Consider the following 23,088-nt stretch of genomic DNA (forward strand, 5'->3'; position numbering starts at 1 on the left):
GGACCAAAGGTTTTGTTGACAGGACAGGGATAAAAACAAGAAAGTGGAAGGTCCCAAGAAGAAGAGATAAAAGGAACAGAGCCCTGGGTTCAAATAGCAATTGACCAATGTTCACACTGGTAAAATTGCCCACTACAATACCTGCATTCTACACCATGCCTTTCTTATTGAAAGGATAAGCTAAAATCCTAAGTTGTCCTATCATCTGTCCTTCCAAGATTACTGAGAATGTGGCATTCGTTAAGATGAAGAACCAACTCACTGACACACAGATGGTTGGATGTCATTTCATGCAAAAAAAAAAAAAAGTTATCCTGAAATTGCTTGACTGCACAAACCAAATAGATAGCCCATTGACCATAGTGACAAAGCATGTAACTTCCTCAAGGTCATTGAGAAAGTGAATAATAAAATCAGATCTAGAATTCACATCATCTGAAGACCCATGTTGTCGACCTCAGCTTTCTCCCTCTGTTCATTCACTAGCATCCTATGAGTCAGGATCTCAGTGGTTAGCCAACCCATGTCCTTAGAACCACTCATTGCATGGCACCCAGTGTTAAGACTCTGTAATACACTGAATTCTAATTCCTGGAATCATTACCATGTGATCATGACATCATAGAATTCTGACATTCAGTTTCCCGATGTTTCAAACCAAGCAACGAAATAATAATGGGGAAGAAATGGGAAAATTGTCCTGTACAATCGAGATCCAAGCTGCGTTTATTCTTTCCTCCTTAGTGACCTTCTTAAGTGGACTCCTCATCTTATTCCTTTCCCGGCTACTCTGGAATGGCATAAAGAAATGGAAAAACATCAAGGGAACAGGAATTCTCTTGGTCAGTTTCCTTATTTGGGATCCCACTGTATGAAGATCAGAGACAGGTTTGACATGTGTTTGTGTTTAGGAAATAATTAAAGCTTCACTGAGTTTTCACAGGCTAAGAGAGCCAGCTCTGAACTGGTGCCTTAGAAAGGGGCTGATCCCCTGGCCGCTATTCCAAGGGTCTCAGGTATAGAGCCAGCCTCCTATCTCACCACTTAGAGAAGAAATGTGTTGTATGGCTATATGGCTGATGATGCATGTTAGCTCTTGAAACAGAGATTGCTTTTCTGACAGAAAAAATACACCCACAAACATTGTATATTCCTCTGTTATGAATTTAAAAATGACAATTGTGCTAGGTCCTATGAGGGAGGAAAAAAGGAAAACCAAAGTCAACCTCACTTTCATAAATCCATCATTCATCCAGCATTCACATATGTACACTGCCTTTTGTATTCCACAAACACACTCATTTTCACAGAACTACACATGGACATCCACATATACACGCACATGACATCCAGCCTCAAATGCAGAGACCTTTTCATGCTGAACAAGTTTTGCAAGAGTAGGTGCTATTGAATGACACCTGTTAAATGATGATGATGAGAATAATGATGTATTACCCATATAAGACATTGCTTATATGCTACATAATGGCTATTCTATTACCAGTGGTCCAAAGCAAAGAGTTTTACTATGCCATGTGTGGCTTGTTTGGAAACAAACACTTTGTTTGTTTCTCTGATTATAGTAATTTCCCTAACAGAACACATTTCATCTGTGCAATATAACTAATATTGATAGGTTGCTTAAAACAGTTCTCTTAATGCTAAACATTGACACAAAATAACAGAATTTATAACTTGGTACTTAAAGTCATTGGCAATCTCATATTATGGAATTCAGGTTTCTGCATTAGATAAGTACCCAATATTGAAGTTCATAGATAAATAAGTTCATTCTATTACTAATTATTTCTAGATTAAAGACTTTAGACAGTAACATAAAAATTGGGGAAAGAGTTCTGTGGTACTGACTTCTTAACAATACTGACAGAGTACATGAATGGGTATGGTGGATCAGCCTTCTTTCCTATTTTCAATGCACAATTCAATTGGCAGAATTATTTAATCTTCTTAGACTCCTCTTGCTCTAGGAAATATATCTTCTTCCTCATTATATTCATTTACATGTGGTTACAAAAATGTGAGAACTCATTTGTCTGTAAATATTTGCTGTATTTGTTGCTTCTTTCTTTGGAAGTAATTCCTGTTTACCCTTTTGTGCAGAGGTATCTTTTAATTTAAAATAGAAAGTAAATGTTACAAAAAGGTAAGAAATGAAGTCCAAGGAACCAGAATACTGCTCTTAAATCTTGAGGACTTTGATAAAAGTTAAGTGACTTCTCAATAATTTGTTATGTTAATATAAATTGAATAGTGCAGTATTTTTACTCTAAGCTTTTGGGAAAGTTGGCCTATTATAAAAAATGCCACAAATATGGGTACTGACAAAAATTCTTTTAAAATTATTTGGAGAGTCATAATTTTTCTTCTCAAATGTGCATTTTAAAAGGTTTTACTATATTAGTAAGTATGATTTTATTATATCTTAGGGCAATTTGTTTTCCCACAGAAGGCACCTCCAATTTTATAATGAAATTAAGATGAGTGTTCTATATTCATGTTATATTGAATATTTTTTAAATCAATTATCAAAAATCTCAGGAATGCTCATGATGACTCATAAGTATTAGAGAGCAAATCATTGATCAAGATATGAACTCTATCCAATAGTCATTTACTGAGACTTCTCTTCTACCACTCAGAAAATATGAGTAGAACAATTAAGTCATTTCAAAACCCTGGCCCTACCCGAAGTGAACTTTTCTAAAAGTCAGAGGGTCCGGTCAGCATGCTGTCTCTTTCTCAGTGGTAATTCAAAACCATCAGCAGACAGAGAGGCTAGTTTAGACCCCATCCTTTCCTGATGGCCTGCTTGTGGGCAAGTCATTGAATTTCTCTATACCTCCACTTCCTTGCCAATATACAATGGGTTTAATCACACTTTGTCTACATCATAGGATAATTATAAATGCCTAATATAATAAATACAGGCAATTTGCAAATGAGAGAAAGGATTATATTTTTAGCAAGATATACTGGATAAGGAACTAAAAGTAGCATCAAATTGCTAAAACTTCCTTCTTTTTCTCTCAAAAAAGCAGATACTTAAGTAATCACCTAAAAATGAATTTGTAAGTGATTTTCCTTTGTCCATGTATCTTGATGGAAAAGGATAGATACTTTTTCCCAGAGCAAAAAGAACATGGCGCTCCCAAACCTGATCATTACAATAATGTCAGTTTGAGAGGTCGGGACTAGGAGTGTGTGAGAAAAGCATGATGAAGATGTGCAATTCAGAGATAAAAACCTGTGCAAAAGATCAGTACAATGCAAACTCAATAAAGTTCATCTCTTGAAATACTGAATGAGTGACTTCAGGGTTCCCTGGTTTGGAATAGGTGGGGTAATTTCTGGCTGATACCACAGCACGGGAGAATCTATAAACAGATTACTTTCTCCAAGATCCAGGTCACACTCAATTCCTTTTTGTCACTTATAGAAACTAATCTTGACAAGGAGCAGCCGTAATAAACATTTAAAAAGTCTCTACCTCCATGGAGTATTTCGTGATCGTATAGAAATGTTACTTTCAGCACAGACCATTGTGGGGAAAGTGTTGGTAAGTACATTTTCATTGTTTGCTAACAGAGTTTAGCCACAAGCATGAGTACAGTTGGTATATGCAATTTTATCACTCCGGTAAGCATATAGTGTTCCCTGATGGCCTTATCTAAAACATCACTACCTCTCAAAGCATCTCTGGGTCTCTCCTCTTTAGCCATTGTTTTGCTTATCTCTTCTTTGGTGTGAATATAATTACTTGGCATTACATTTTGGATTTATTGTCAGCTTGTCCGCCAAAAGAAAAGCTTTATTAGGGCAAAGGTTGTGCACATTTTGTCCTTCTATGGATGCCTGGCATATAGCAAATGTTCAAGAAATATTGATATTTAGTGGATTATCTGGCCTGAAATGTACAACTATTTTCTCATATTTTGAATCCAATAGCCTCATTTCTTCCTTATACAAACTAGTCATTTTTTGCCCTTCCATAATATTTATCATTTTACTTTGTGTTTTAATATTAGTAATTTGGACATATTGAAACTCAGTCCAGGTGCCATCTCCTTGCAAAATCTAACCTTATCTCCAGATTAGGCTAAGAATTTGTCTCTAAGGCTCTATAATATTCATTGGACACTGTTATTAAAATTATCTGTGCATATGTCTCTATCCCCAGTACACTGTGAGCTCCTTGAGAGAAAAGATTATGCCATGGAACTATTTATATCCCATTGTCTTGAAATACCAGGCTCTATAAATGAATATTGTGCTGATCATAATTTCAGTAGTATAGTTTGATCTGAAATATTAAAAACTGGGATCTGTAATTTGAGGGTATACTGCCATCAGATGGTGGTTTGATAGTAGTAGACATAAGTAAGCTAGAGTTTCTGCTGCTTTTTTATAATTGGTAAAAAGATTGCTCTTTTCTAATTAATGTCTAATTCAGATATAATTGACTTTTAAAACTTACTTGGAAGTACAGAAATAAAATTGCTTTGATAAAATCTGAAAGGAATGTAGGATCATCTGGGAAAATCTCTCTCCTTTCTTTTCTTTCTCAAGTTTTGGTCTCTCTGCGCCCCCCCCCCTCCCCACCCCCTCAAATCCCTGTCAGTGTGATCTATTAGAGAAGGATTTTGTCCCCCTCCCCACCCCCTAAAATCCCTGTCAGTGTGATCTATTAGAGAAGGATTTTGTAATTCTTTCAGATCATAATAGGGATTTCTTGGTTAGGATCCCTTCAAATGTTCTAATCATGTTTGATGGTAAGATGATAATATTGGACATAATGTATGAAAGGTCACTGAGGTAAGAGACCTTATATAATCTAACAATTTCTCCTTTTTATAAGACCACCAGTGATATTGGATGAGTCTCTATCCTATGACCTTTGCTTAACTTGAATACATTTGCAAAGACCCTATTTCTAAAGGACTTCAACAAATATTTTTGGGAGAACATCATTCAACACATAACCATTATAATGATAAATGTAACAAACCTCAACCAAGATATGACATCACGAATACCACTCACCAAAGATATAACTTAAAGATAATGAATAAATGAGAAATACAAGAAATAAAGAAGAAATATTAAAACACAAAGGTAGTAGGAACTTTTACTTCAGTTATCTCATATCAGGAAATAGAATAATAATCATCATCAACATAAAGAAGACCACAGTAGCTTAATTAATAAGAGAGAGCTGATTGAAATGGTCAAACTCCACATGCAGAAAACAGAAATTAAACTTACCAGTGTCTATTGACTATTTATAAAAATTCAGCATATATTAGGCCACAAAAAATCCTAACTATAAAACATACAAAGTATAGACAGACAACTTTAACTGAACAAAGTACAATAAATAGATAAGAAAATACTAAATAAAACCAGAAAAAATAAAGAACCAAAAACAGCTAAACTTTTAAAAATCTCTCTTTAATGATTCTTGACTCAGAGAAATAAAAATAATAATTTTGGTATATTTAAAGCATAAAAATAATGAAAGCACCACATATCACTTGCACCTAAGGTATGAGATGAGAGTGGTTCTGGGTTAAGTGCATAACAATAAAAATTCATTTTGATAAATAAAAAATTAACAAATTAAGTTTCAATTTCAAAAAGGTAGAGAAATAAAACACACTAAATAAAAGCATAACAAATATAAAAAGAGAGTCAGAAATTAATGAATTATAAAACAGCTGATTATTTGAAACACAACAAAATAGAGAAATCAATAGCTAGTCTAAACAAGGAAAAGAGAGAAGTACAAATACATATGAAATAAGACATTAAAATAAGAAAATAAGTACAGATATAAAGGACTTTGAAAGTTATGTTTGTAATTAAATTTGAAAACTGGATGATTGCTTAGGACAATATAAATTACCAAAAATGACCATGAAAGAAAGTAACTTAGATCAAATATTTGGAAGAAATAAAGATGTTGTCAAAGACCTACGTTAACATCATCACCACCACCCCTCCTCACCCTCCTCCTATGGGAGAGCTTGATGATTTCAAGGCCTAGTAAAAAAATATTCAATGATTGGATTTCTCTCATGATAATTCAACAGTGCCAGGACATCCTATATAATAAAGAAGCAATATGAAAATTGACCATCACTCCAACACACAAGATGGCCACCCCCATGTGGACACAAGATGACTGCCACAAGATGGCCGGCAGGGGAGGGCAATTGTGGGCGATCAGGCCAGCAGGGGAGGGCAGTTGGGAGGGACCAGGCCTTCAGGGGAGGGTAGTTGGGGGCGACCAGACCTGCAGGGGAGGGCAGTTGGGGGGGGACCAGGCCTGCAGGGGAGGGTAGTTGGGGGGGACCAGGCCTGCAGGGGAGGGTAGTTGGGGGCGACCAGTGCAGGGGAGGGCAGTTGGGGGGTACCAGGCCTGCAGGGGAGGGCAGTTAGGGAAGGGGGACAAGACCTGCAGGGGAGGGCAGTTGGAGGCGATCAGGCTGTCAGGGGAGCAGTTAGGCATTGATCAGGCTGGTAGGCAGGCGAGTGGTTGGGAGCCAGCAGTCCTGGATTTTGAGAGGGATTGGACCTAAACGGGCAGTCGGACATCCCTTGAGGGGTCCCAGATTGGAGAGGGTACAGGCTGGGCTGAGGGACACCCCCCCCCTGCACAAATTTTGTGCACCGGGCCTCTAGTAGAAAATAAAAGAAAGCAAACACCCACTTTTCTTTTACAATGAAAACATAGTCTCTACATCAAAACTTCCAAAGATAGCAAATAAAAAATCTCTACAGACTAATGTCCTTAATATGTTGGAGGAGGATTAATGGCTAACCACACAGTAGAAGAAGAAGAAAAGAAGGGGGAGAGGGGAACAGGAGGAGAAGCTGATGAGAAAATATAAAAAGAAAAAGAAGGAGGAAAAGAAACAAATAGAAAGGAGGAGGTAGAAAATTCCAATTCCAATAGTCAAAGGGAAAAAAATATTATCTTCAAAACAGGATACCTTCTTAAAGTTCCTTCTAGAAATTAGAACATGGCAAAGTATCACTTGCCTCTCCAGGTTTGGGATATTTTCTGTTTAATTTAGTTCTAAATATAGTCCTAGTCTTAAACAATCTGTTCCTTTGGGTGGGGGTGGAGGGAGGATGCTGTTAATTGTGTAATTTACTACGTTTCTTTGTTTCTCTGATCTCTAGACCATTTAGAACCAAAATTATGCTCATCTCTTTAAGAAGTGTATATTTTTAGCCTCATTCTAGGCACTACTTTATGTCCACATTCTGCTTTTCTATCTTCTCTGACTTCTATGTTTTGGGGGTATTCTGCCTTAACTCCTTCCTGTAGAAAAGTGCAATCTTTTCTGTGAATGTACAATCCTTTCTGTAGTTAAGTAAATACGCCCTTGGCTAGAGCAACAGTTGTCATTCTCAGTATACAGAACAACTAAATGAGAAAAGACAGCATCACAATTCATCTGGGAATGAGAAAGAATATTTCAAAAATGATACTGGAAAATTGATTAAATAATTTATTTTGCTGGGTTTTGTTCATTTTTTTTAATGTAATGCTACTTCTAGAAAAAGAAAAATATAAAACATACTAGAAATGATCAATCTTCTCACACTTTAAATCCATTGTTTATGTTAAAAATTAAATTAAATTTAAAAACCTTTGCTACCACCTTGAAATGTATCTTCTTCTATTTTTTTTCCATTTCCTTTCTTATTTCACATTTTATATTTATTATACCATCAAGCACCAGGAACTCATTTTGTTATGAAAACAGTATGAGACTATGCTTTAGTTTAGAGATCTCAATCATATGAATAAAGAAAACACTGGTAGCAAATACAGTATTCACACTTGATTATTTCTGGATGATTTCATTGTTTGTCTTTGTATGCACATGGTAAAATATTCAAAAAGTATCACAGGGTACATACTGAAAAATTAGTTTCTTCCTTACCTCTATCTCCATCCACTTTCATGAGTTTCTTCCTTCAAACTTGTAGATTCTTAGCAACATTCTCAGGTATATTTTGTATAGGTGGTCTGGGCTGGCCTGGTCTTTCGGCTTCTTCAGTTGAATTTGATTTACAAATTTTTTTTCCTTAGGTACTTCTTTGGCCATATGTCACAGACTTTGGCAAGTAATGTTCTTATTTTTATTAATGTCTAATTCATCTTTACATTGTTTTAAATTTTAATTTTCCTTGTTTGATTCATGGTCTATTGAGAGGAATGTGGTCTGCTTTTATTTTCTGCGGGATAGAGTGGCTGTCTTTTCTACTTCGGTAAAATTTATGGATATCACTGCTTTTATGGTATCTAGTTTATAGAATTTATGGGGAAATTGTTTGTTGACTGCTATATGATCAATTTTTATTACTACTTAATGGACTTTTGAAAGAATATGCGTAGTATCTGTTTGCTATATAAGCACTACTAATTATGTTATTTATGTTTTCCACACCCTTAATTATTTGGTGACTGATTGAAAGGAGGATGTCAAAAATTTTCATTTACAGTTTTATCAAATAGCTTGCATTCTAATAGATTTTGAATTATATATTTTAAATAACAGCAATTACTGTGTAAAATTACCTAGTATATCTTCTTGACTTATTGTGCCTTTTATCAATATGAACTATCTATTTTTGTCACATTTAGTGTTCTGTGTGTGTGTGTGTGTGTGTGTGTGTGTGTGTGTGTGTTTTATTTTTTTGTGGGGTTTTTGTTTGTTAGTTTTTGGCTGGAACATTTTAGAATACAATATTAGTATGTAACATTGCTTCCATTTTATTCATACTTCATTAGGGTGCTTTATCCCAGCTATCTTTCAGTCTTTCTGTCTTATTTTCTTTTAAGTGTCTCATAAATATCATGTACCTGGATTTTTGTCCATTTATTGACTTAAGAATACATTTATTTGTTGTTTTACCAGGGGAATTCTTCTTCTTATGGTGATCAATTTTATTGGTCTTTATAACATTTAGATATTGAATTTGCTGCATAACTGAATATTTAATATTAGTGGCTTAACAAACAAATGGGATGTCTGTTAGTAAGGAAAAAAAAAAAAGGGAGAACGGTTATTGGATACACAACTAAGCTCATCCAGTCTAGGTTCTGGGGGCAGAATTACAAGGTGGTTGTTAGTTTTGGGATATATAGACACGATGTTGGCTCCTCCATTTCCTATTGTGTAATCTTGGGCAAGTTAGTTTTTTTTTAGTGGATTTTATTCTTATAATGTGAATAACCTCTTTCAAAATATTGTAGGGAAAATTATATGATAATACATGTAAACCAGGTTATACTAGTATAAGCACTGACCATTAGCTCATATTTGTATTTCTGATTTGTTTACTTTTTATTACTTTTATTTTCTTGCATCATTGACTTGGATAATTCCATTCTTAATACAATAGCTTAGATGTATTAGGTAAATGAGATTCAGGATAAACTTACCATTCTGTATTTCTCTTTGTATCTCTGCACATTTTATATCCATATCCTCCTCTTGCATGATATCTTTGTCACACCACCTTTCTTTTCTTCCAGAAATTGAACTAATGTGACATTCAGTTCTAGATTACTATTTTGTTTTTAGCATTATACACCTGTTAAGATTTTTTCTTAATATTTGATTTAGGGTAAAAAAATGAGTTATTTGTACCTTTCATTAGACACTATTTTTTATCTTTTTGGTGGTTTTTTTTTTCTTGAGTACTTCCCATATTTATTTGCAAAATGGTTTTTATATCTTGTTCTCACAAGTGAAAAACAATTTGGTTGGATGTAGAATTCTTGGTTTGCAATTCTTTTTTTTTCTCTAAAATCTCTGTAAGTATTGCTTCAGTGTCTTCTAGCACTTAAGGCTACCTGCTAGATACTAAGCTCTTATATCTTATCTCATATCCACCCTCTATCCTCTGCTTTGTGATGTGAGCTCAGGACTTAGCAATTACATGTCTTTTTTTAAAATTTTGTTTTATTGCTTAAAGTATTACAAAGAGTATTACATATGTCTCCTTTTTTTCCCCCTTGACATTCCCCCAGCCTCCCCTACCCCCCACCAGTGTCTTGTGTCCATTGGTTATGCTTAACTGAAGCAATTACATGTCTTTTGTGTGAACTCCCTTATGCTCCTAGTTAGGCTCTGCTGAAACCAGGTACAAGGGAACAGGAAGCCTAGAGGAGGGGAAGAGAACTGCTCCTTCTGTGTTTTGCATCTATTCTATATTTTTCAGCCTCACCTATTCAATGGCTTTTCACTCCTGTAGCAGTCAGTACCTGAAAACTATACAAAAAATTATTTCTGGTTTTTTGTTTTTTTCCCCCAACACTGACAGAACCAGGTTCATAGCATCTCCCCAGAGGTGTCATTACCAGCCAAGCCAGGACCCCTCCTCCCAGGTCTGAATCTCACTCCCAAGAGCACTTCTTGTAAGATGCTAAATGTTGAAAATCCTGATCTCTTTGTGTTGATCTCTCAGCCAGTATTGGGGTGCAGCTTCTTGCAGATATGACATTTGTGTTAACCTCATATTTGTGTGATCCTCATATTCTCTTTTTGCCTTCCAAATCCTCCAGTACTATTTAACAGAATTTTAGAATCTAAGAACAGTAATTGTAATTTAAAAAATCTTAATTACATAGTCTATGTTCACTCTTTCCTTGGAGTTCATTTCATCTATTTTTTTCTGCCTGATCCTTCTGTTTTCCTACACTTCCCATCTAACTGTCAATTTTCTATTGTCTGCTAATATTCTTAAGTAAAGATCCCTCATTATCCTCGTTGATTGCTGTTTGTATTCTGAAGATACCCATAATTACCCACCAACTAAACAGGGGGATTTAAGCCCCACTGTGGAAATCAAAACCTCAATTTACTGTGCATTTTCCCACACAGACACACCTGAGGGATAATGCTGTGGCCAGCAGCTCTACACATGGGACTGTACGGATGACGTCTCAAATTCTTCAGTTTTTTTTTCTCTGATAGTTTTCCATGGTGTTGCTCCTAGCTCAGAGGTTCCTCCTAATCCAGTGATGGTGAACCTTTTGAGCTCAGCGTGTCAGCATTTTGAAAAACCCTAACTTAACTCTGGTGCCATGTCACATATAGAAATTTTTTTCTATCTTTGCACCCATAGTAAAACAAAGATTTATATTTTTGATATTTATTTTATATATTTAAATGCCATTTAACAAGGAAAAATCAACCAAAAAAATGAGTTCGCGTGTCACCTCTGACACGCATGTCATAGGTTCGCCATCACTGTCCTAAGCAACTGCATGGCTTCAGGGTGCCTCCCCTAGGCCCTCTGGCTTTGTGTCTCCTTCTTTGATCTGTGCCTCAGGTGAATAGCTTTATACCCCTGCCAAATAGCTAGCCTTTCAGATTTTGCCCCTTCAACCCAGGAGGTCTTCTCAGAATTCTCTCACTTTCACCTGACTCACTGAACAGTGTTTGCAAGCCTTTAGGTCCCAGTGCCTTCTTTTGGTTTGCTATACATTTTGTTGTTTGTTATATATTATTTCTACATAATGTTCTTTAGGTTTGTGACATGAGGTTTGTAATGTTCTCAGTTTCAATAAAACTAACAATTTCTTCTTTTTTTGGTTAATTTCTATAATTTTGGAGGTTTGTAAACATATGGCTTGCCACTATCTTTCTGGAAGTCTATCAATGTATGATTTATACTTGAATTATTTATCAAATTTAGTAAGAGAGGAAAAAATATGTTCATATGTAAAGAAAATTTAAAAATTCATGAAAATGATGTATTAATAATTAATATGCAAACATATGTATCTCCATATATGCGCCAGCATTTTTCCTGTTCTTAGCATTATCTCAGCATCACTTAATTCAGATGTTAAAATAGATGCCAGTAACATTCATGTTTTAAGTAAGCTGCAAACTGCCACTTACTAAGCAATTAGAAGAAACCCAGTTGAAGCTTTTAGCACATTACCCAATCACATGTAAATTAGGGTAGGTTGGGAATAGAAAAGGATTTTTGGAAGGAGTTCTGTTGTGGCAGAAGCATAGTAGTATATCCTCTCATGTCAAGCCCTAAGAAAGAGGCTTAGGAGAGACCACTCAGAAATTTGCATCTCTTGGCATTTTGGAGACACAGTGAACTGGTATCTAGTTCATTTCTGATAAGGGACTACCTGGCTAGCTGCTCTATGCCAGAGAAGTTGCCACACTGAAGATAATCTCTCCTTCCAGTGTTTGTTGGTGGCAAAGAATGCTTGATCTGGTCCATGGGCCAGATGTGAGTCCCATGTTAGAGTATTTCTTACCCGATCAAGAAGGCATTTGGTGGGTGAGGATTCCCGCAGAATATAGGAGTGTGAAATGTACTGAGGAAAGATTTATGAGCAACCAGCAAGAGAATGTTTTCATTCAATTCATGGCAACCACACATGGGACACATAGCAATTAAATATTATCCAGACTGCAACTGTTCTGCCCCCTCCCCTTGCATTTCTGATCCCTTTTACTTTGCTCTATTTTATTTTCCTAGTATGTACTTTCTAACATACCATATCAGTTATGCTCCATATATGCAGGGAACTATGTGTAGGTCGTTGATATATCCCAGTCACCAGAATAATACTTGGGTCATGATATGTACTAAAGAAATAGTTGTTGAAGGACTTGAATTGGGTTCTCCAAAGAGCAATGAAAGAACTCATGAAAGTAAAAATTGCAGACTTTCCATGCTCAGGCCCCAGGGTGAGAACATAGTGATCTAAGACCAGTCAAGTCCAACATTTCTTCTCTGGCCTTCCCTTTCTGTCCACTCCTCCACACTGACCTGCAATTCTGCAGAGGCCACAGATAGCCTCGTCAGTGGGCAACTAGGAATAAAAACCCCTAAAAGGGTTACTAGAGAAGAAACCGACCTCTTTCTCAGTACAGGTAACCTGCCCCAGGAATACCTGGGCTGAAAGAAGGTAAAGCTTTAATTGTAAATAAACTTAATTTTTATTATTAGTATTATTAATACTACACTAGACTGAACATATTAAAGAAATAAATGGTTCGGAAACTAGCAATAACTGAAGGAATATTTGGTTAACTAAATTTGACCTGAAAAGTCACTGGGGCTGCAAAAAATTTCATCCAAATGCATCATGGGTTTTGCGTGGATACACTTCTAATTATATTCTACAAGCTCTGCTTATTTTATAGACCAGGAACATTGGCAGGTTAAAAGCACTCATTTTTTTTTTCTCACTGTAGCACTTTACATCCTGTCAAAATCCTGACCATCTTTTCATGGACATGGTTGAGACTGTTTCTTCACAGTGGTCGGCAAACTGCGGCTCGCGAGTCACATGCAGCTCTTTGGCCCCTCAAGTGTGGCTCTTCCTAAGCCTTAGGAGTACCCTAATTAAGTTAATAACAATGTAACTACCTCTATAGTTTAAGTTTAAAAAATGTGGCTCTCAAAAGAAATTTCAATCGTACTGTTGATATTTGGCTCTGTTGACTAATGAGTTTGCCGACCACTGTAACATCATTGGCAATTCAACTCCCAAGTCTATATCCAGCAGCCCTCATTTTCCAGCATGTAATAAAGTACACAACTTATATTAAACACTTAATAAATGGTTGATGAGTAAATGAATTAATAAGTGATAGGACATCTTGAGATTAGAAAGTTTTAGGAGCGGAAGGAGGGGCAAATTATTATTGTGTGAGAGTTAAAATTAGGTAAATAAAATGGGTGACTACATGTTCATTTATTGAATACCCAATAAAGGCCCAATCAATTTTTCTTTAAAGAATGAATGAATGAAGACTAACACAGATGAATTGTGAAAAATGGCTACACATGTATAGGCAAGATAAAAAGAAAACACAGGTTTATTGATTTGTCTATTCATCTCTATTCATGTCAATAAAATGGATATGTACATTTGTCTCTATTTTTTTTTCAGGTGATCCTTGTCTTTGTACTAAGCATTGGGTCTCTTATAATCTATTTCATCAATTCTTCTGAGTGAGTAAAATCTGCAGTCACCTGTGTCTGTTATAACATAAGATTGCCCTTGAATTCAGAATTTTCTTTCAGGAAAAATGGTTAATATACTTTCAAACATATTCACATACACAAGCTCATTAAAAAGGATAAGTGTTTAATTCCCCCCAGAAAACACTAAAACCAACTCCACAAAAAATACATGAATTGTTTCTGCATCCTGCCAAACTGCATTGCTAGAGGCTAGGGTGCCATGCCCGTGTCTACTCCCTAGTCTCTAGGACTGCAAACCTCCAGCTGTTGTCTTCTCCTTTGGGCCACGTTAGGAGGGCTTTCTTTATATGCCTTTGGACTCTTTAGATGTTGAAGTGGAAATTCTGTGGTCATTTCAATGTTGCTTATAGATTTCAAACAACTTTGGGTAGTCTTGAGAAAGGAAAATGCTAGACCTCACCTGGGATAAAGGAGCAAATTATTGTCTGCTCTTCACAGAAGGCATTTCCTTCTTTTATGACAAAGCAAAGATGGTTTCTTAAACAGAATCCAATCTAATCTGAACCCAATGCTGATCCTCTGGGAATTTCCTTGGATTTCTAGCTGAAGTAAAATTGGGATTGTAGGGCCCAGAAGTCGGGCAGCTTTAGAGATCCTAGGGAAACTAGAAGTCTTTGCTTTCTGAATTCCTTACTGATCTTTTAGGAAAATATTTTGGAATTTGGCTTGAGTCAGTTCATTTGACCTAGAATAGCTCTGTGTTTGAAGGGTACAGAATCCTAAACTTGTTGCTGGGCAGAGGGTCATGCAAACTAAGAAGAGCCACATAATCTCTAGGCCTCTGAATCCCCGCTGATAAAACTGAAATAGAAGCAATAAACTCTAGGAAAGAAAGAGCAGGTAATTTTCCTTTTATTTTCAGCTCCATGCACAGTCTAGTGCTTTTATTTATGCATACTTCTACTGCCAAGATACAATAAATTTCCTTGAGATATGAACTTAAGTGTCATCGTGAATAAATAAAAAATTCCCTACCCTTCCTTTTAATTTGGTTCAATGTAGACACAGCTTTTAAAATGTATGTCTTTATAAACTGTCCTTGTTTCCTTTGCAGCCCTGTTGGAAGCTGTTCTTCATATGAGGACAAAACCATCCCCATTGATTTGACTTTCAATGCTTTCTTTACTTTCTATTTTGGGTTGAGAGTAAGTACCTGTTGGAAGTGGAAGTAAATAGACAAACAAAACAGGTACAACACAGAGAGATCTGTGTGTGCCTTGGTTATACAATTGGCCTATGTTGTCAGGCGCTAGAGTTAGAGGGTCTGTGTCCTAAGTTGTTAAAAGTATAATGAGACAAAATAGCTCTCTCACCTGCATCTGAAGCTGTCAAACAGGCCAAAAATTCTGACACAAATGAAAATGATTTTTTTAAAAAATATCATCACCCAGTAACACTGCCCTCCTTATTGGCTTTCCACCTACCTTGAGAAAGCTTTAGTAGTAATCACAAGCTAGCAGAACCTGAATAACAAGCCTCTGAAAATGTCATTGGCTTCACTGATGGCTGATGTGCCATTAACTATATAAAATACTTTTCTTTTGTATTTATGCATCCCATGTTTTTATATACATACTAGAGGCCTAGTGCACATAATTCATGCATGGGTGGGGTCCCTAGACCTGGCCGGTGATCAGGACCAATCAGGGCCTTCTGGCTGCCGGCTGGGGCCTGCCTTTGCTCCGTGCACGTCACAGTGAGTGATCAAACTCCCAGTCTCCTGGTCGAGCTCCCAAGGGGACAATTTGTATATTAGGCTTTTATATAGATAAATCAAAGATATGTTATACATATATGCTTATAATGTGTATTTCTATGACTGTCCTTCAGCACAGACTCTGACCACACTGACCATCAAAATATTATTTTTATAGCAAATTCTCCCTTCTGGAAATGCTCACTTTCTTATCTAAACAGAGAAGGTCATAAATACAGGTCTTGGCCAGCCATATTTGTAGATAACTGTACCCTTTCCATGAAGACTACCTTAAATCATGTTTCTTCTTTGCTCACAAATAGAGGGTTTTTAGCTCTATAATTATAAATCTCTGGGAATGGCAGAAAGGTCAGAATATGAGACTTTAAGTTCCAGTAAACAAAATGGGTTCATGTTCACTTATTGAACACTTACTAAAGGTACAATCCTTATGTCTACATAAATGTACTATATATAAATGTATGTAAGCATATATCATATAGCTGTGTAAAAATATATGTATGTGCATATATGTGTGTGTGTATATATGTATATAATAGAATTAGATCAAAACTCCAGTTAATGAATGAAATGTAGCTGAATAAAGGCACTCTAGTGTTCATTTTAAAATTCTTCAGGGTAATTGGATTTGGGTCTTTTGTTTTCATTTCATAGTTTTTGGCAGCGGATGACAAGATCAGGTTCTGGTTAGAAATGAACTCAATTGTAGACATCTTTACCATCCCACCAACATTTATTTCTTATTATTTGAAGAGTAATTGGCTAGGTAAGTATAAAGTTGGAATCAGAAACACTCCCTTAACAATCATTCATAAGTATACTTCATTTTCCTTTATAATACCCAAATGCCACTTAAAAAAGTTCATCACTGTACTTGTATGGCTTTGTAATATATTTTCAGAACCCTCTCCTTTTTTTTTTAAACCTCAGTACATAGAAATGTGATGTACCTAATGCACAGAAGGTGTCGGTGTTTGTTATTGTTAATAGACTGACTCATCCACAACTTGAGAGGCAAGGCCCCAGCCTCCCATCCCCCTGTGGCCCCTTTGTGCTGGGATTCCACATGGACAAGGAGAGATGAAAAAACCTCTCTTGGTCTTTGAAAGCTGTAGATCATCATATCTAGACATGGTATAACCTATTAGAGATTTATATAGTTACTTAGGCTTTAAGGTGGACACTGCATGGGAGTTATGTGGCTTTTTCTAATTTTGTGTAATTTTATTTATTATCTATAAAATATTTCTTGCTATCATTATTATCAAACTACATAAAGTAAAGCATCATACAAATGTGAGGAGCATATCATAGACATCCTGTAGTCAGAAGTTTAAGTGGTTTATAGATAATTGTTTTTTATTCTAAGGAAGAATTAAGTAGAATGAAATGTGAGTAGTACTTTTATATGCTTTCTGTTAGCTCAACAACCCTAGGTACTTATAATTCCCATTTTACAGATGAAGAGCTAGAGAAGTTGAGGGCATTGCTTTAGATTATAACACCTATTAAGGGTTGGGGCTAGGATTTGAACTAGAACTCATATTCTTAAATCTACAATGTTATAATATACTAGAGACCTGGCACACAAAATTTGTGCACGGGTACGGTCCCTAGGCCTGGCCTGCGATCAGGGCCACCTTCCCTGGCTGCCCTCAGCCAACCCTGCCCCCCGCCACCACCCACCCCTGGTGATCAGAACCTGACGGCTTGGGGAAGGGACCCAGAGGTTGGCTGTTCCCGCCTGCTTGATGGGCCTGCCCCCACCACGGATTGCCCTCTGTGTGGGGGGCGACTGGCAGGGCAGGGGCCTTGGCCTGGCACCACCTGCATCCCCTGCCACCCACCCCCGGCTTCCTGTTCGCCATCAGGCGATAGGAGCCTGCTGGCCAGGGAGAGGGACCAAGAGGTGGTCAGTGCACCTCATGGTGACTGGTCGAGTGGTCATTCTGGTTGTTCGCCATTAGGGTCAATTGCATATTACCCTTTTATTATATAGGATAGAGGCCTGGTGCACAGGTCAGGGCCAGCTGGCCTGCCCTGATGGGGGCCCCGGATCAGGGTGGGGGTCCCTGTGGAGGGGCAGGGCCAGCCAGGGCGAGGGGCCGTGGGCAGTTTGCAGGCCTGCCATGCCCCCAATTGGGGAGGGGGTCCCCTCTGGGGAGCGGGGCTGGCCGGGGCAAGGGGCCGCAGTCGTTCTGGTCTCTGGGCATTCTGGTTGTTCTGCCATTTTGGTTGTTGGGCTTTTATTATGTAGGATTATATTTGAGTATTTCAAGGAGAGGAAGAGTGTAACTACTCCCCATTGTGTTATAATTCAGCTCACTTTCTGGAGTAACCCTCTTCTTTTGGCAGCATTCTTCTTTCTATTGCTTTCTAGGTTTAAGGTTCCTAAGAGCATTGCGGCTGCTAGAACTCCCTCAAATCTTGCAAATGCTGAGAGCCATCAGGACCAGGTAAATGCCCTTCCTCAAATACTACTCACGTACTGTTTTAGATTAGGAAATAAAAATGCTAACTACACCTTCAATTCAACTAATTTCTCATCAGAATTTCAGGGCAAAAATCACAAAATCCCATAGCTGCCAATATAGTAGTCACTCACTTCCTCCCACTGTGTTAACATTACATACTAGCTGAAAAGTTTGCAATTATTTTGAAGGTTTTGTTTCCTCTTTGTTTTGTAGAGCCACAATGTATAAGTCCATTTAGGCTGTGATTCCCCTACCACCACTACCCAAATAAAAACTCAGAACAATTCAGAGGCTTTGGTTCTATACATTTGCAGTTATGAATCATGTCTTTCCTGGCTAGGACCTAAGAGCATGCATGAGAGCTGCCCAATAGCAGCAGGGAACTATTGCTTACAAATGTCTCAAAAAATAATTCAAACTACCTTTGAGCAGCAATATAGCAGTACTTCTAACGTTTTAGCAGGATGGTCTTATGTTACCCACTCAAAATTTCCATGCGTCTCTATGTTCTCACCAGAAACATCAATATTACAGGCCAGGCGGACTTCACTTCTAAATGTTTATGCATGATGGAGCATTCAAGATGGTAAAAGGCTGTCCTTGTGTGATAGGTGGACATACCTGGAAACCACAGAGATTTCAGCTAAATGCTAGGGCTTCATTTAAGAGACAGGAGCTTATCTGATCCTCTTCACTCAAAGGTCCTGGGCTGAGGCTGTCAATATGGAACTACAGTTCTGTGACCTACTCAGTATCATTGTGCAAGCCCACTCTGGATGCCTGGGACACTGACATTTGTACAATTCCTCTCGACAATGTAGCAGTTTATTAAATTTATTTTATGATAATACATATATGATCGGTTTTAAATGCAGTGTAACATTAGGCCAGTGGATACCATAGCAAAATATAAGGTTTCTCAGCAAGTGTATGTAACTGGGTGTGTGCATCTTCAACGCTAACATGTATATGAATCAGAGGACCCTATAACACCGCAGATCTCTAGACCAGGGGTGGGGCCTGGGATTCTGCATTAACGCACTCCCAGGTGAGCATATCCTTGTGTCAGGTCCATGAACCCTACTGTGAGTTGCAAGATTTTAGAGGATGAGGCAATTGTGTTGTGCTGGGAACTGTCAGAACCCAAAAGCTCTTTGTCTTTCTTCCTCTAGCAATGCATTGAAGTTTTCCAAACTGTTATCCATAGTTTTCAGTACCTGGTTCACGGCTGCAGGATTCATTCACTTGGTAAGCATCTCATCACACTCTCTATAATGGTGCCGGTCATTGTAAATGTCTTTTCTTTAAAAAATGAGGGTAATCCTTCTGAGCTCCTGTCTCCATCACTGTAACTGGTGTGAAGTTTATCTTTCTACTTCCCTTTTCAGGGTTTTCTCCACTCCCATATTTATGACAAATACGTATCTCCTACCCTCAAGGTATCTATGTTACTTCTTCCAGCTTTCAAAACCTACACTCGGAAAAGGATCTAACAAAGCTTACCCTTCAAAGGTATAAGCAATAGGGAAAATTTATTTCTGCATCTTCATAAGGGTTCCAGAATTTTTAAAAAGAATAAAAAGTCAAGTAAGTGAAGCTGCTGATAGAATTTAAGGATAAAAGCTTGAGAATTGTGGGGGAAGTGTTGCTGAGTTGCAAAGGGGAGTTTTAGGATTTATTTGTTCTCCTGAAATAAATCTGTATACATAGCTGCCTCCTTTGTCTAATGGTAAGGCTAGTTTTTAGCCCACATTAATATAATAAATGGATTTCAGCAATAGGAAAGAAATTCCTAGAAAATGCAGAAATTGAAGCGGGATGTTAAAAGTCTATAGAGGCCTTTGAGAAAAGCAAAGCAAAACAAACAAAAAAAAAGTAGGAGTTTTCTCATGAGTCCTTCTCTCAAAATTAAAGCAATAACAAGAAAAATGTTAAACTCCAAATGCAAATTGTGATATATGAACCTTCAAAAAATCTGAAACCAGCCCTAACCGGTTTGGCTCGGTGGACAGAGCGTTGGCCTGCGGACTGAAAGGTCCCAGGTTTGATTCCGGTCAAGGGCATGTACCTTGGTTGCGGGCACATCCCCAGTAGGAGGTGTGCAGGAGGCAGCTGATCGATGTTTCTCTCTCATCAGTGTTTCTAACTCTCTATCCCTCTCCCTTCCTCTCTGTAAAAAATCAATAAAGTTAAAAAAAAAATCTGAAACCAGCCATTTCCCTTCTCAGTACTGAAGCAAGCAGGTGAGAGATTCTCCTGAAAGAAGTGTCACAGCAGTAAGGCAGGTCCCTGGAGCCAGAGGGTTGGTCCTGGGGGCATGGGATTCCCATGGGAGAAGTGTCTCTGTAGAGACCTGTTGGCCATAACAGAATCGGAGGAAGAGAATGCTAAGCAGAAACCCTGGCAACAGGACTTTTTGCCTTCAATAGCGGTTCCAATGAGAGGCTCTCAGGCTGAATGTGGCTTATAGTCACATTTAATTTGCCTTACTTATGTTTGTATTTTACTTTTATTGCTTGCTAACTTTTATGGAGAACTCACATAAAAACCCAGATTTCTGGATTTTTGGAAAAAATACAAGGTTCTTTAACCCATTCTACCAAGGCCACCAACAGTCCTAGTCAAAGACTAGCTGTTCCCTGTAAGTGGCATGTGCTCCTGAGTTGGACACCATCTCTGCCAGGCTTATTGAACCATTCAAGTTTTCTGCTTTACCCTTCTAAGCATGTGAATATGTGTCCTTGTTGGGCATACAGTCTCCCAGGCAAGGAGACCTCCAGCAAGGGTGCATGTAGAGCAAGAAGGAGAAGCAAGCAGATAGCTTGTGACTTAAAGGGATCCACTGTAAATCACACTAACATCTGGAATGTTAAAAACCCAGAGAAAAGAAAATGGCAGATTTTGCTGAGAGGATATTTGAAATGAGAAACCAAAATAAAAGCTATCATTGTCCCAACCTCACCAACTTCCCATACTCACAGCTAAAAGTCGATGCCATTCAAAGGTGAACATTAACCAGAAAGTAATCAACACGATGCCTATCCTCAAATTCTTCTGGAAGTAGCAAGAGGGTATGATGGACAGCAGACATTAAGGTAACAACAGTTGCATAATATAGCAGTTACAAGAACAACAATTAAAGGATAATTTGTCCAAGGAAACAAAGGTTTTTAAAAATATATTTATATTTGATTAAAAAAATACAAAGTGCTTTAAAAACTAAAAATGATATTCCAAACAAAATATAGATGATTTTAAATAAAAGAATATTAAACAGTAACAGGAGTTAAAATGGGCTAAAAGTATCCAAGGAAAAAGTATCTTAGAGCTGAAAAACCACATTAGGGAGAACCGGCATTTAATAAATGTGGCAAAAACTGTTCAGAGACACAGTGGGCAGGATTGAGGCAAAAACACTGACATGGAAAAGACTAAAGACATTCAAATAATTTTTGAGGAGAAACATGGAAGATGGGCAATGTGGATTCAGCATACTATTAAATTAGTGTTTCTGAAGAAGAAAAGGACACACAAAAATGGCACCAGAAAAAATATTTAAAATGAAGTTTTGAATTTGTAGATTAAAGGATATACTGAATCCAGGAAAAATAACCCTAAATTATTTATCCCAACTATATTTTGGAGCAATTTACCAACCTTTGAAGATAAGGAGAGAATCCAAGCAGAACAAAGCAAAATCTATAAAAGGGGGAGAAAAATCAAACTAGCCTCAGATTTCTTGGAAGCATCAATCAATACAGGAAGATGATAGAGCAGTGTCTGCAAAGTTTGTGTGAAAGGAAGTGCAACCTATCCTGTCATTTTATGCAGGTGGAGAAAATCGCACCTATGAACCCCTTTTAAAAAATGTGTCTTAATGATAAAATCCAACCAGAGGAGATGAATCAAAACTAAGACCTCAAGAATGAAGAAACCATAATAAAAATTAGTGGTGGTGATTATTGGATGACTTTAAAATAGAACTAAGGCATAATTAAGGGAATTGTGGTTATGACCAGAACTCACATATGCAATCCTATCTAATACTAGACAAACATGGTAATTAACCGTACCTCCGACACGCTTCCCATTGGCTAATCAGGGCGATATGCAAATTAACTGCCAACCAAGATGGCGGCCAGCAGCCAGGCAGCTGAAGTGAACAGGAGGCTTGCTTGCTCCAGTGATGGAGGAAGCCAAGGTTCCCTGCCTGCCACTGTCGGCCTCTGAGCTGCATTCTAAGAAACAATGTTGCAATTATAGAAGCTAAACAAACCCCAGAAACCTGCTTTCAGCCAGCCGGGCCTCAGAGCTGGAGCTGCAACTATGTTTCAATTATAGAAGGCAAATAAATCCCAGATACCTGCTTTCAGCAGCCGAGGTCTCAGAGCTGGAGCCGAGCCTCAGAGCTAAAGCCGGCTCTCAGTTCCAGTGACAGCCATAGAAGGTAAATAAATCCCAGAATAAAAAAAAAAGAAAAAAAGGAGAGGTTGGGAGCTTCAGTCACCCGCCAGCCTGAAAACGGCCCTCAGCCCCTCACCCAGACTGGCCCAGCACCCCAGTAGGGACCCTCCCCCTGAAGGGGGTGCGACCAGCTGCAAACAGCCATCATCCCCTCATCCAGGCTGGCCAGGCTCCCAAGCGGGACCCCCACCCTGATCTGGGACACCTTCAGTTCAAACCAGCCGGCTCCCACATGTGCACCAGGCCTCTATCCTATATAATAAAAGGGTGATATGCAAACTGACCCTAACAGCAGAAAGACTGGGAATGATTGGTCACTATGACACACACTGACCACCAGGGGGCAGATGCTCAATGCAGGAG

General features: G+C 37.9%; 1 protein-coding gene across 1 annotated transcript in view; it reads left to right on the forward strand.

Moving 5' to 3' along the window:
- Positions 1-647: 647 nt before the first annotated feature.
- Positions 648-23,088, forward strand: part of KCNU1 (potassium channel, subfamily U, member 1) — a 124,484-nt gene continuing 102,043 nt past the window's right edge. The window contains 7 exon segments of the mRNA XM_005856502.1: positions 648-842; positions 3,458-3,577; positions 13,976-14,037; positions 15,125-15,215; positions 16,442-16,553; positions 18,168-18,243; positions 19,434-19,509. Coding sequence (XP_005856564.1) covers positions 648-842; positions 3,458-3,577; positions 13,976-14,037; positions 15,125-15,215; positions 16,442-16,553; positions 18,168-18,243; positions 19,434-19,509 — 732 coding nt within the window.

The sequence above is a fragment of the Myotis brandtii genome, unplaced genomic scaffold, assembly GCF_000412655.1.
Source record: "Myotis brandtii unplaced genomic scaffold, ASM41265v1 scaffold103, whole genome shotgun sequence".
NCBI lineage: Eukaryota > Metazoa > Chordata > Mammalia > Chiroptera > Vespertilionidae > Myotis > Myotis brandtii.